Raw genomic sequence first — 13,277 nt, forward strand, 5'->3', positions numbered from 1 at the left:
CCCTTTCCAGTACTTCTGGGTCGCCACGGGACACAACCTGAAAATGTGCAACTTGAAGCAAGCATAACATGAGGTATGACTGTACCCAAGTCTGCCACTGTCAGAAATGCCAAGGCTCTCCATTCACTTAAATGGAGGGGTAACACCCCCCAAAAAAACCCAGCCATAACCTGAAATGTGCAGGTGGGGGAGAGAAATTCACACCTTCTGCCAAGCATCCTGGGGGGGGGGGCAACAGGCTCCCAATTGAATTCGGAACAGTAGGCCCTTTCCGGAAACGCAAATCAAGATCAAGAATACGAACAAACTGAGTGTGAATGTTAAAAATGTGAAGGACTGCCTTGTGAAAGCAGTTAAAAGGTAAAGGTAAAGGGACCCCTGACCATTAGGTCCAGTCGTGGCCGACTCTGGGGTTGCGGCGCTCATCTCGCTTTATTGGCCGAGGGAGCCGGCGTACAGCTTCCGGGTCATGTGGCCAGCATGACTAAGCCGCTTCTGGCAAACCAGAGCAGTGCACGGAAATGCCGTTTACCTTCCTGCCGGAGTGGTACCTATTTATCTACTTGCACCTTGATGTGCTTTCGAGCTGCTAGGTGGGCAGGAGTAGGGACCGAGCAACAGGAGCTCGCCCAGTCACGGGGATTCGAACCGCCGACCTTCTGATCGGCAAGTCCTAGGCTCTGTGGTTTAACCCACAGCGCCACCCGCGTCCCTGTGAAAGCAGTTACGAAACCCCAAAGAGGGATATTTTTGTGCCAGTACACAGCCCTGCAAGCTCTGCCCAAGCCCTTGTAATTCAGACAGTAGGGAGGTGTCCTAAAGCACCCTTTCTAGCCATTCAGTAACATTTACCAAGAGCTTCTTCTTAGGGGCTTCTTGCATATTTGCCTCAAAGCCCTCTGCCTGCAGGACGGTTATTTCCTCCACTCGAGAAAGTTCTTGCTTCTGTAAAGAAAAAGGTCACGTCCCATGAACTCTTACATCTAAACAGTAACACGCTGTTATGTACTGAGTTGAATAGGATCCAGAATGCAGCAGTCCGATTGGTCCACAGGAGCCACCCAATCCAACTCCAGGTGGAAGCAGTGGCGTAGCGTGGGTTGTCAGCACCCGGGGCAAGGCAAGTAATTTGCACCCCCTAACCCGTGGATTTGCGCCCCCTAACCCATGGATTTGTGCCCCCTAACCCTAACCCCCAGATGTTGCGCCCGGTGAGGCCGGCCCCCCCTGCACCCCCGCTACGCCACTGGGTGGAAGTGACTGATTGGCCTACAGGTGAATCCCAGAATTAGCCAATCACGTGGGGCCCATTGTGTAAATAATGCATATAAAGCAGACATTCTGGGGGAACTTCCATTCCTCCTCACCACTATGAGCTGAATATTTTGATGTGGAACCTTAGCAACGAGAGGCTATTTGCTTCTTTAAAAGAGTTCTGTGCAGTGCCCGTGAAGGAATAGGACTGTTTCAAAAGGACTAAGCCGCTAAAGCAGTGTTTCTCAACCTGTGGATCCCCAGATGTTGTTGGACTACAACTCCCATCATCCCTGACCGCTGGACATGCTGGCTAGGAATGATGGGAGTTGTAGTCCAACAACACCTGGGGACCCACAGGCTGAGAAACATTGCGCTAACAGATAAGCATACATATCGGCAGCTATTATTTCCCTACCTATCAAAAGCCTATAAGCAAACATATGTGGTGAAGAATCTAGATTTCCTGCACCACTCTAAATGCTTCTTTCAGCACTAACATACTGTGGATAGCTATGAATTGGCATAAGAAGAAAAGGATTTGCAGAAGGGAGGATGAGAAGAAGTATCTTGCGCAGGTTCCGAGATGAGCAAAAGCTTTGGAATGGTTTTGCAGTCTTCCATTTGCTATTCCACCAACAGTCTTTTTCCATACCAGTTTCTGAATGGTGGCCTTGAATTTTTCTCCCACTCTCTCCGGCCCTTGCAGGAGCAGCAAAACCTCCGCGTCCAGCGATTCATCCAGTGCAGTCCATTCGATTCCAGAGACCTGCATAGCAAAGCAATCAGAAAGGGGCCATATGATACACGCTCAACCATCTGCCAAGTCTCAACACTGGCAGCTAAGATCAGGAAGAAGGAACTAGACAAAATAGCGGTCAACTGCAAAGGGGATTCGGATATTTAATTTGGCACATCTTACCTGAGTCTCAACACTGGCCAGAGGCTACCCTGGGCATAAAACTTTGATCCAAGTTGTTCTGGGAAAGTGCATCTGTTTGGCTGGATGTCATTTATTTATACTGCACCACCAGTGTCCCTGGCACTTTGCAGAGTACGTGAAGGCAGGTCCCTGCCCCGAGAAGCTTCCAATCTAAAACCCAGCACCGGGGGAGGGGGGGCAGTGAAGGGAGAGGGAGCAGGGGAGCTAGATGCAGTTGTATTAGCTGCAGGTGCAACTAAATGCTTATTTAGAAAGGTGCACTCATTATCCAAAGGCACAGAAATGTGCCAGAGATATGTGCAAAAGTGTGACAGTCTGGGAAAGAGCAAGGTAGTGGTCTTTGTCTCGCTTTCCAGTCACAACCCCCAAGAGACTGCAATCTACTCCCAGATTAAAAAATTAGCAGCAATCAACACATTTTTGGGGGAGGGGGGAACCTAAATTGTTGGGCTTTTGTGGGGGGGCAAGCCACAGTTGTTTACCTTTTTTGGGGGGAGACTGCAAATTCTTCTGCCATTTTTTGGGGGTGGGGGTGCGTGGGTTGCGCGACATTGATTGAAAAACAAGAAGTAATCCCAGCAACAGTAACTCCATCTTCCGTTCTTGAAATCGTGCACGAATACAGGAAGGAGCAAGGGGCAGGCCCAGCGAAGGAAAATGAGCCCGCGATTGACTTATATCAACTGGGGTTTGACCTGTCGATCGCGGTCGACCAGTTGGACACCCCTGCATTAGAGGAACTGGCTCTGGGGAACCCAAGGGGGAGAAGCAGATAAAATACAATTAAAAACGCCCACCTCCGCTTGCTCTTGGGCAAGCTCCAGTTCGCAGTGCAAAGAGTTGGTCCCTTCAAGGATGCTGCTGTTGAATTTGTATATCAAGGGGAAGTTGAAGCCATTCCTAGCAGAAGGATAGTCAAAGAATTAAATCTGCGAAGCTCCAAAAGCGTCTCTCATTATAAGGGCGCTGAATCTCGCCCCCTTGGAGTGCAAAAATACTCACGAAATCAACTCCTGCTGCATTTGCTGGATGTTGTTCACCAGTTTGTTCTTCTCCACCCGCAGGGTCTACAGAAAAACACAAAGCTCTCTCAAGACACAACCTTCAAGCAACACCCCCCCCAATAAAGGACTCCTCTTCTGTCTCCAGCTCCCAGACAAATTATGGCAACTGTACCTCTATTACGGAGGTGTATTCCTTGAGGGTAGACTTCAGCTCCTGAATATCCAGGTCCCTCTGCACAGGTGGAGGTGTTTGAATTAGAAGCATAGGACCAGAGAGAGAGAAAGAGAAAGAGAAAGAGAGAACGAGAGAAAGAGGCTAAAGGCATTGAGACAATTTCTGAAGCCGACTCCATACAAAAAAAAAGCATTCCAAACAGATTGACCTAGTTAAAAGAAAAATGTCATGGCCATGAAAAATGAGGGACTGATCTTTTTAACAAGGCAGTGATAGCCAGAAAATGCTTGCTTAAAGGAGTATTATGCTTGCTTAAATGCATTATGCTTGCTTAAATTGCAGAAAATGCTTGCTTAAAGGAGAGCCAGTGTGGTGTAGTGGTTAAGAGTCTCGTAATCTGGGGAACCGGGTTCGCATCTCCGCTCCTCCACATGCAGCTGCTGGCTGACCTTGGGCCAGTCACACTTCTTTGAAGTCTCTCAGCCCCACTCACCTCATAGAGTGTTTGTTGTGGGGGAGGAAGGGAAAGGAGAATGTTAGCCGCTTTGAGACTCCTGAAGGGGAGTGAAAGGCGGGATATCAAATCCAAACTCCTCCTCCTCCTCCCCTTCTTCTTCTTCTTCTTCTTCTTCTTCTTCTTCTTCTTCTTCAGCAACAGCTTTTGATGGCTAATGGGTACTAGCTTTTGCACACACATTGTCTCTGTAAGGATATTTAGCCATTTGGATGCATCTGGGACCTGGATTAGAAGTCTGGCTTTTCCATCTGGCTAGGAAAGAAGCGCTTTGGAAAACTGCTGCTTTACAAGCCAGCAATGCATCCAACGATCTCCCATGGTCAGTTTGTACATTGGAAACAGATACGGGATTGCAGGAGGAAAGAGATTTGGCTCACATTTTAATGCAAGCCGGCCTAATCTGCACTTCCTCAAACAATACGTGGACCAAAACATCTACCTGCCAACAAATTCACACGTCTTCAATTTTTGCGATCCAGTTTTGCAACCAAAAAATGTGCAGTGAATTCTACATGTTAGGTGAAGGGATGCCGGTGTTAGTGAAAGTAACATAAAAATGCATTGAACTGAGGGAAATGGCTTGCAAAAATGTGCACCTTGGGCAAAATGGTGTAGAAAAATGTGTGTATTAAGAGAAATGTGTATGAAAAAGTTGAAGTTACAGATTAACTTTCATGAAGGCTTAAAAATTAAAAAAAACAACCCAGAAACTAATGCAGAAATTGGCAAATCGAATTCAAGTCTGGAAAAATGAGAAACTAAAATTGAGAGATCTGACTATCCCAAATAAAGACTCTGTAAGTCTCCAGGTCTTTTGTTGCAGAAACTTTTTTTGCTCAAACTTTCTGCTGCTCAGAGGAGTCCAGAAAATGGCTATTCAGTCCTCTGCATTGAAGATGAGCTTCCACATAAAGTACTTCCAGGAGATTAGTCCAGATGACACAGCATTGCCCATTCTGGTTGGCCAAGAACATGGGGCAAAGATGTGCCTTTGCCTTGAATGCACTCATTTGGGATCCTGCTTGTTCTATGACATTGCCAATGAACATAGAGAGAGATCCAAATGAGGCCTACAAGGACAAGTTCTGCATTCTGTCCAGACAGCAATTGGATGCTTGCACCCAGTTTAAAGTTTTAGGTGGTGCAGGAAGGAAGAGAAAAATGCAGAATATGTTGACAGGAGACGGGAGATTCCTATCTGCAGGTTTGTGAGCACGCTCTGAACTTAGTTCTACATTTGGAGTTCAATCCCTAGTTTGAACTACACGCCTATTTTTCAAAGGGCCAGGTGAAGAGGCTGTACCTCAATACATCCAATGTGCTTGCAGAATGAGACTTTTCAGGCAAGTTTAGGGCTTCATTTGCAGAATACCAACCTGACCCTCAAACCCTTGTGTCTCTCTTCGTTTTTCAGAGGAAAGCAAAGGAAAAGTGCAGGACAGATTGTACTGCAATATCTGAAACAAAGCCTCTTGCAGTTTACTAATATTTAGGTTAAAAATGACACTTTGTGTTATGTACGAAGCTTGGATCCTAGAACAATAGACAAGTAGGATCCTAGAATGCAACAACTGATTGGCTTGCAGGAAAAGACCAATCAGGTTCCAGGAGGAAGTTAATCAGCCTGTTAGGCTGGTAGGATCGTAGAATGCAACAATTGATTGGCCTGCAGGAAAAGACCAATCAGGAGGGAAGCAGAATCAGCCAATCAGACGGGACTCATTGTGTAAATAATGTATATAAAAGCCTGAGGTTTGGGGGGGGGGGAATTCAATCATTGTTTTACAAGCTGCAATAAAGAGCATGAAATCACTACAGGACTCCGAGTATATTTCGCTTTGCATGACGGAGATGTGGCCCACCTGTGGTGGCTCCTTAATGCAAGGTTAGGGGAGGGTGGCATTTCCAGAGAGGGATGAGCTTAACCCTTTCCTTATCCTTGTCACCCACAACCCCTCCATCCCTGCTCTCCATCTCAAGGAAGCCAAGCTCAGACGCAGGAAACAAGTTGTTTCCAGCTGCAGAAAGGCTTGCCAACACCCACCCTGCGCTTCCATAATCCTGGAAGATGCTCCACATGGGCCAATTCATGCCCAGCATTATTTAAAACACCCCTGGCATGCGGGGACATGTGCCCAAATGGTGTGTTTTTACATAATTCAAATCAGCTACAGGTGCTTGCAGAAAGAACAAGTCAAAGCTATGCAAAACAAACGTTCTGGAGGGGAAGCAGAAGTTTGCATGGTATTTTCTTGGCATTTTCAGGCTCGTTGCTTTATGCAGAAGATTGTACACAGAGCCTGCATTCTCCTGCAGCAACCAGATCCCCTTCTGCCACTCTGAAAGCTCAGCGCTGGGCACAGTCAATCTAATTTGCAGCTTGCCCGAGTAAAGATGCCAACTGGGTCATAGGGAAAGGACAAGGGAGACCTGCAACAAGAATGCTGCAGCGTGCTCCAACCAGTCACACCCACTTTCAGGATACGCCATACACCACCCTCTTTTTCCTCCCCCAGCTCCCACTATCAGGATTCTGTACCCACTAAGCATACTCTGACCTCATTGTGTGATTTGGGGTTTTTTGTACTACTGTAGCTTGCAAAGCCAAAGGATACACCGTCCTTGCACATGGATGATGATGTTTTGGCCAAATAGAAAAAGGTGGTATTCAAAAAATGAGTTTGCTATAATAATAATAATAATAATAATAATAATAATAATAATAATAATTTTTTATTTATACTCCACCCTCCCCGGTCAGGGAAAAGAACAATTTAAAATATAGGTTAAAATGCAATTTTCATATGCAGCCTCATTTTAAAAGTAGCCCATGGATCAAAACCATAAGGGGAGGGAAAACATAAGGGTCAGACTGAGTCCAAACTAAAGGCCAGGCAGAACAGCTCTGTCTTGCAGGCCCTGCGGAAAGATGTCAAGTCCCTCAGGGCCCTAGTCTCTTGTGACAGAGCGTTCCACCATGTCAGGGCCAGTGCTGAAAAGGCCCTGGCCCTAGTTGAGACCAATCTAACCTCCTTGAGGCTCGGGACCTCCAAAGTGTTGTCATTTGTGAACCTTAAGGTCCTCCGCGGGACATACCAGGAGAGGCGGTCCCATAGGTACATGGGTCCTAGGCCGCATAGGGCTTTAAAGGTCAAAACCAGCACCTTAAACCTGACCCTGTACTCCACCGGGAGCCAGCGCAGTTGGTAAAGCACTGGATGAATGTGATCCCGCGGCAAGGACCCCGTAAGGAGCCTCGCTGCGGCATTCTGCACCCGCTGGAGTTTCTGGGTCAGCTTCAAGGGCAGCGCGGGGTGGGGGGAGTTACAAGAATCAAGCCTGAGGGCAGCGGCGTAGCGTGGGTTGTCAGCACCTGGGGCAAGGCAAGTAATTTGCGCCCCCTAACCCGGGGCAAGGCAAGTAATTTGTGCCCCCTAACCCCTAACCTGCCGCCGCTGCCAGCTTCTTCTTGCTGCTGCCTGGGCTGGGCTGGTGTGGTTCTCTCCTGCGCTCAGCGCTGCGCTGGGCGGCCGCTGCACTGTCCCTCCCACAGATAGTCCCTCACTCTCTCTCCGCACCGCACGCCTGGCACCCACCCCCTCCACAGTGGGCGGCGACCCAGCGGCTCGGATCGGATTTGCACAGCCAGCACTGCAGTGAGAGAGAGTGAGTGAGCCAGGTAGGGGCAGAGAGCTGCGAGTGCGAGCGCGCCCCCCCCAGATGTTGCGCCCGGTGCAGCCGGCCCCCCTGCACCCCCCACGCTACGCCACTGCCTGAGGGTGACCATTGCATGAATCACTGTGGCCAGATCAGGGAGAGAAAGGTAAGGAACCAACTGCTTAATATGCATGTATGTGTACATAGGAGCCAGCTCCTAGCAGCTGAGGGCTCTTCAGGACCCCAATATAATATTTGAAGGACCTGGGCGCCCCCAAAGTTAATGGCCATTGCCATTCAAATGGTGTGTGTTTATCACATCATGTGATCGATTAGGCAGGGTGGGGCTTATCTGCCCCCCCAATCTTTTATTCAAGTTGGTATTGGTTGGCATCTGTCTGTCTCAAGAGACCATGGAGGAGTGCGCCTTTGGGGGTAAAGTCAAACCGTTGGAGAAATGGCTGTCAGTGTTACAGTGCGATGTGCAAATTCAGTCCTGCAATCCCACTACCCTTAAACCTTCATTGCCAAAGCAATCTCCCCATGGCGTTCGCATCCGGCCCAGCAAAACACTGCCTAGCAAGTCTGTCTCTGCAGCCCCGCAAAAGCTACTCACCTTGAGGATGGAGGCGTCTTTATTCTCCACCGTCTTTTCATACAGGTGTACTTGTATCTGGAGGAGAGGAATTGAAATTACTGTTTTGCCTTATGCCTTAAAAAAAAAAAGTACCGTATTTTTTGCTCCATAAGACTCACTTTTTCCCTCCTAAAAGGTAAGAGGAAATGTGTGTGCGTCTTATGAAGCGAATGCAGGCTGCGCAGCTATCCCACAAGCCAGGAGAGTGAGAGGGATTGCTGCTTTCACTGCACAGCGATCCCTCTTGCTGTTCTGGTTTCTGAGATTCAGAATATTTTTTTCCTTGTTTTCCGCCTCCAAAAACTAGGTGCGTCTTGTGGTCTGGTGCATCTTATAGAGCGAAAAATTTGGTATTTCCGAAGTTGCTTCAGAGTGCAGAAGATGCTTTAAATCCACTCTGCAGGTTGTGGGATGCAAAGGGTCTTGAGTGCTCATAAACTCCAGGTCTTCCCAGAGATGTCTTTCTTGGCCAGTTTGGCGCTCCCCAACCCTGCTCAGGGCCCTTGCTTCAGATTCAGATGCTGCGATTCCTGCACTGCAGTGGGGATCCCTATGACCTATGGGATCCCTTCCAACACTACAATTCTATGATTCCATTATTTCCTTCCTTGACCAGGTGCCAACCACTCTGAAGGAGAGCCACCAATAAGTGGCTGAAAATGGCGAAGCCAGGTTGTGTGGCGAGTTCCCGACCCCCCCCCCGGCAGAAATAATGACACATGACACAATTATTTAATAACGCTGCAGGAGAAGAGGAAGGCAGCATTAATAATAAATAATAATAATAATAATAATAATAATAATAATAATAATAATAATAATTTATTTATACCCCACCCATCTGGCTGAGTTTCCCCAGCCACTCTGGGCAGCCCAATCAAGTGTTAAAAACAATACAGCATTAAATATTAAAAACGCCCCTAAACAGGGCTGCCTTCAGATGTCTTTTAAAGATAGGATAGCTGCTTATTTCCTTCACACCTGGTGGGAGGGCGTTCCACAGGGCGGGCGCCACTACCGAGAAGGCCCTCTGCCTGGTTCCCTGTAACCTCACTTCTGGCAGAGGGAACTGCCAGAAGGCCCTCAGCGCTGGACCTCAGTGTCCGGGCAGAACGATGGGGGTGGAGACGCTCCTACAGGTATACAGGACCGAGGCCATTTAGGGCTTTAAAGGTCAGCACCAACACTTTGAATTGTGCTCGGAAACGTACTGGGAGCCAATGCAGATCTCTCAGGACCGGTGTTATGTGGTCCCGGCGGCCACTCCAGTCACCAATTATTAAGATTAAAAGGCCACAACTTTATTGGTTACAGGTGATGAGCGGTATTGGTTTAGGCATTGGTCCTAACCGACTATATCCAACTTCAGCCCGTCTGCTAGAAGTCCGGGAAGGGTTAACACCAGTAGGGGGAGTCCTGCTGATGCATATCAACTAGGAACTCCCCTGGGGTCACCACTAGGGGGCGTGCCTTAGGCCCTAAACTTCCTAGGCTTCAGACAGGGCCACCCCCCCCCCCCGAATCCTTTAACGGACTACCCTTCAATTTGCAGGGCAGGTGATGGCGTTACCTCCCCTTTTTTCCATCTACAGAACTTTCCAATGCCTAACCGCCAATACCCAGAAAGTCGTGACGATTTGCTACGAGGTAGGTGAAAACCAAGTGCCTGGTGCCAATTTCCCAAGTGGAAAAATTCCTACCAGGCCCCTCAACGGCAACCAACCAAGGTCCATAGCAAGGTCAACGAACGAAAACCTTAAAGGGCGGGAGGCTGGGGAAAAACAGGAACAGCTGGGAAGCGGCAAAGAGGGAGATCCCCGGCCACGTCCTGTTTTAAATAAGGCAGGCCACACACCCAGAGCCAGCTGATTGGCTGGCCAGGAGGTGACGCAGCCGGGAATCCCCCCAATCACGCGGGGGGGGGGGGCTGAAGCCTGCAACTCCACCTCCTCCGAAGGGCGGAAGTGTCTTATTCCCTTCCTCAACCAGGCACCAGCCACTCTGAAGGAGAGCCACCAATGAGTGGCTGAAAGTGACCTAAGCCAGGTTAGCATTCACAAGGTACAAACTGCCATTGATACTGATGGAGGAGGAGGCTTTCTCCATCAAGCCACTTCTCTGAAGGAAGAACTGGGCTGTCTTCCTGCCCTGGATTTTGTCACTAGCTCTGCTGCTCCTCCTGATCTCAGGGCTGGGGAAGGCCTTCAGGGGATGAATTATCTCTTCATTAAGGGCAAGAGAGAGAGAACTGCCACTGACGTCAACAAGAGATGTCCAACTACAGTGGTACCTTGGTTCTCAAATGCCTTGGTTCCCAAACACCGCAAACCCGGAAGTAAGTGTTCCGGTTTTCGAATGTTTTTCGGAAGCCAAACGTCTGATGCAGCTGTCGGCTATTGTTTCTGGGGTGCCTGCCCCAATCAGAAGCTGCGCCTTTGGTTTTCAAACATTTTGGAAGTCAAACATATTAAGTTTGGTGCTTTTTGTTTCTGCTATTTATTTTGCGTTTTTGTTTCTGATGCTTTTTCTGTTAATTTGTTTTTGTGACTGTGTGGAACCCAATTTAGCTACTGATTGATTGATTGATTGACTGATTGTGGGACTGCGGAAATGGAGAAAAGTCCTCCATCCAAACAATGAGTATCATCAGTGCAGGTAAGAAAAAATAATAATTTTAATTTTCATCATCTGTCTTATTTATTTTATGGTACAGTACATTGATTATTGGGACACGGGTGGCACTGTGGGTAAAACCTCAGCGCCTAGGACTTACCGATCGCATGGTCGGCGGTTCGAATCCCCGCGGCGGGGTGCGCTCCCGTCTTTCGGTCCCAGCACGTGCCAACCTAGCAGTTCGAAAGCACCCCCGGGTGCAAGCAGATAAATAGGGACCGCTCTGGCGGGAAGGTAAACGGCGTTTCCGTGTGCTGCGCTGGCTCACCAGATGCAGCTTGTCACGCTGGCCACGTGACCCGGAAGTGTCTGCGGACAGCGCTGGCTCCCGGCCTATAGAGTGAGATGAGCGCACAACCCTAGAGTCTGTCAAGACTGGCCCGTATGGGCAGGGGTACCTTTACCTTTACATTGATTATTGATTTTATTTTATGGATCAATGGTCTTGTTCAATAGTAAAATTCACGTTAAATTGCTGTTTTAGGGGTTGTTTTTAAAAGTCTGGAACTGATTAATCCATTTTGCATTGCTTTCTATGGGAAAGTGCACCTTGGTTTTGGAATGCTTTGGTTTTGGAACGGACTTCCGGAACGGATTAAGTTTGAGAACCAAGGTACCACTGTAACTTGTTCCATCAGCACTTGAGCGATGGATCTGTCCCTGCTCTTGTTTCCCCTGTGCACCACCTAAATCTGTTCTAGGGGTTATCCCAATGCTCCAGAGCAGATTTGGGGGTTGGACATGCAGAGGAAGAGAAGAGGGGGAGAAAATTCAACTACGCACATGGTAGTCCTTGCACTGACAGAAGGAGTTAGCTGCATACTGCACAGAATATACACAGAAGAGAACTATACAGCACTGTTATAAAAACTGTTAACTTTAAGAACTAGAACTTGATCTTGCTTTCTCCTCCTCCCTCCTGATTCTTTTTTCTTGCGTGTGATGTCTCATCTTCCATGTCTTTTTAAATTGGGAGCCTGGGGGGGGGGGACTTAAGTACTGATTTCTGTGTGCTGCTTTGCAAGCCTTTTTGGGTGGGCCCTAAATGCCACAAATAAAATATAACCCCCCAGGTCATAAGGAGGAGCTGTTAGAGCAGGAGTTAGAAGGCTCCAGCCAGTCCTTTAAACTCTACATAGAATGTCAGGATAAAAATCTCCCAGATAATTTAAAAATAAAATGAAAAATCTAATATTCATGTACTCAGAATATCTGACATCAGGAGAGTTTTAAAGGGCAAGTTGATTTCAGCTCTAGTTGTCAGAGAAGCCAGTGAATTCATTATGGTTTTTACATGACATTCTACCTTGGAATTTGAGTGCAAAATTGCAAAAACTTAAGGTTTACATTTAGGAATCTGACCTATTTCAGTTTGGCAACTCAGATTTTAAAAACAGTGTTCATTTGCTTACAGGTGAGTTGATTGACGATTTAAGTGGAAGCATCTCTTAAAAAACAAATCTTAAAATAAAAACTGTACAGTACCCTATAACACACATGCACACACATGCTTAATCCTTGAGGAAGAAAGAGTCCCTAAACCTCCTGCCATCTTGCTTATAGATGTCCTGGAGAAATATTTGGCATTTGAAGCCCTGCACTGAACCATTGCTTCCCCACGCTGAAAATAAGTCTTGCAAGCACCTACTTGGAGTTCAGCCATATTTCTTGACAGCTCTGAGATCTTCTTCCGGAGACCATCCGAATCCAGAGCGTGCCTAATATTCTGGATTAAAGCAGATACTATTTATTATGCACAGCAAAACTAGCCAGCAAGACTTTTCCCAGCGTATGAAACTGTCTGCAGACAATTCGCATGCAATTCACACTTGCCTCTTCTTGTAGAGATGAGATCTTGAGAATGAGGGACTGATTCTCCTTTTCCTGGTGTAAAAAGGAAAGGGGAGATGGTTTGAGAAACTGCCAACACACGTACACCCACCCACCCAGTTACTCAGGGCCACTAGACACAACTACCATGCAAATATTGAATGTTTTCCCTGTCCCACCTGTGGAAAACTCTGCCCTCAATTTATGGAAAATTGGGGATGTCTTGGGTTATAATCAACATACAAAGTTTTACGTCACACAGTGACCTATATATAGGGTTGACTGACAACTGTCAATTTCAGTTTCCACATTTGCTTATCAGTTTGCTCTCTTTTTTATAAAGTCCTTATGAAACCTCATCAACATTTTAGTGCAATTTGTAATACTGCATACGCATTTTGTCAGACATACACTTTCCCCTTAATATAATGCACTTTTGTGTGTTGTTTTCACTAACATGTGCATTTGTATGTCATTTACATTACTATATAGCTATTATATTTTAGTATGCATTATTTGATTGGGGAACCGCACAGGGAAATTTGGAGAAGTGCAAAATTTCAAAGGACTTAATGACTGTTAGGGAT

General features: G+C 47.2%; 2 protein-coding genes across 2 annotated transcripts in view; both read right to left on the bottom strand.

Annotated features, from left to right (window-relative positions):
* Positions 1–13,277, bottom strand: part of GYS2 (glycogen synthase 2) — a 178,114-nt gene that overhangs the window by 76,329 nt on the left and 88,508 nt on the right. The window lies entirely within an intron of this gene.
* Positions 1–13,277, bottom strand: part of IRAG2 (inositol 1,4,5-triphosphate receptor associated 2) — a gene marked incomplete at its 5' end in the record, with an annotated part of 62,012 nt that overhangs the window by 38,442 nt on the left and 10,293 nt on the right. The window contains 8 exons of the mRNA XM_081212197.1: positions 853–945; positions 1,910–2,023; positions 2,995–3,097; positions 3,200–3,264; positions 3,374–3,433; positions 8,167–8,223; positions 12,509–12,586; positions 12,694–12,744. Of these exons, the coding sequence (XP_081068323.1) occupies positions 853–945; positions 1,910–2,023; positions 2,995–3,097; positions 3,200–3,264; positions 3,374–3,433; positions 8,167–8,223; positions 12,509–12,586; positions 12,694–12,744 (621 nt within the window). The remainder of the gene's footprint in view (positions 1–852; positions 946–1,909; positions 2,024–2,994; positions 3,098–3,199; positions 3,265–3,373; positions 3,434–8,166; positions 8,224–12,508; positions 12,587–12,693; positions 12,745–13,277) is intronic.

Source organism: Podarcis bocagei, assembly GCF_964188305.1.
Source record: "Podarcis bocagei genome assembly, chromosome: 10".
Classification (NCBI taxonomy): Eukaryota; Metazoa; Chordata; class Lepidosauria; order Squamata; family Lacertidae; genus Podarcis; species Podarcis bocagei.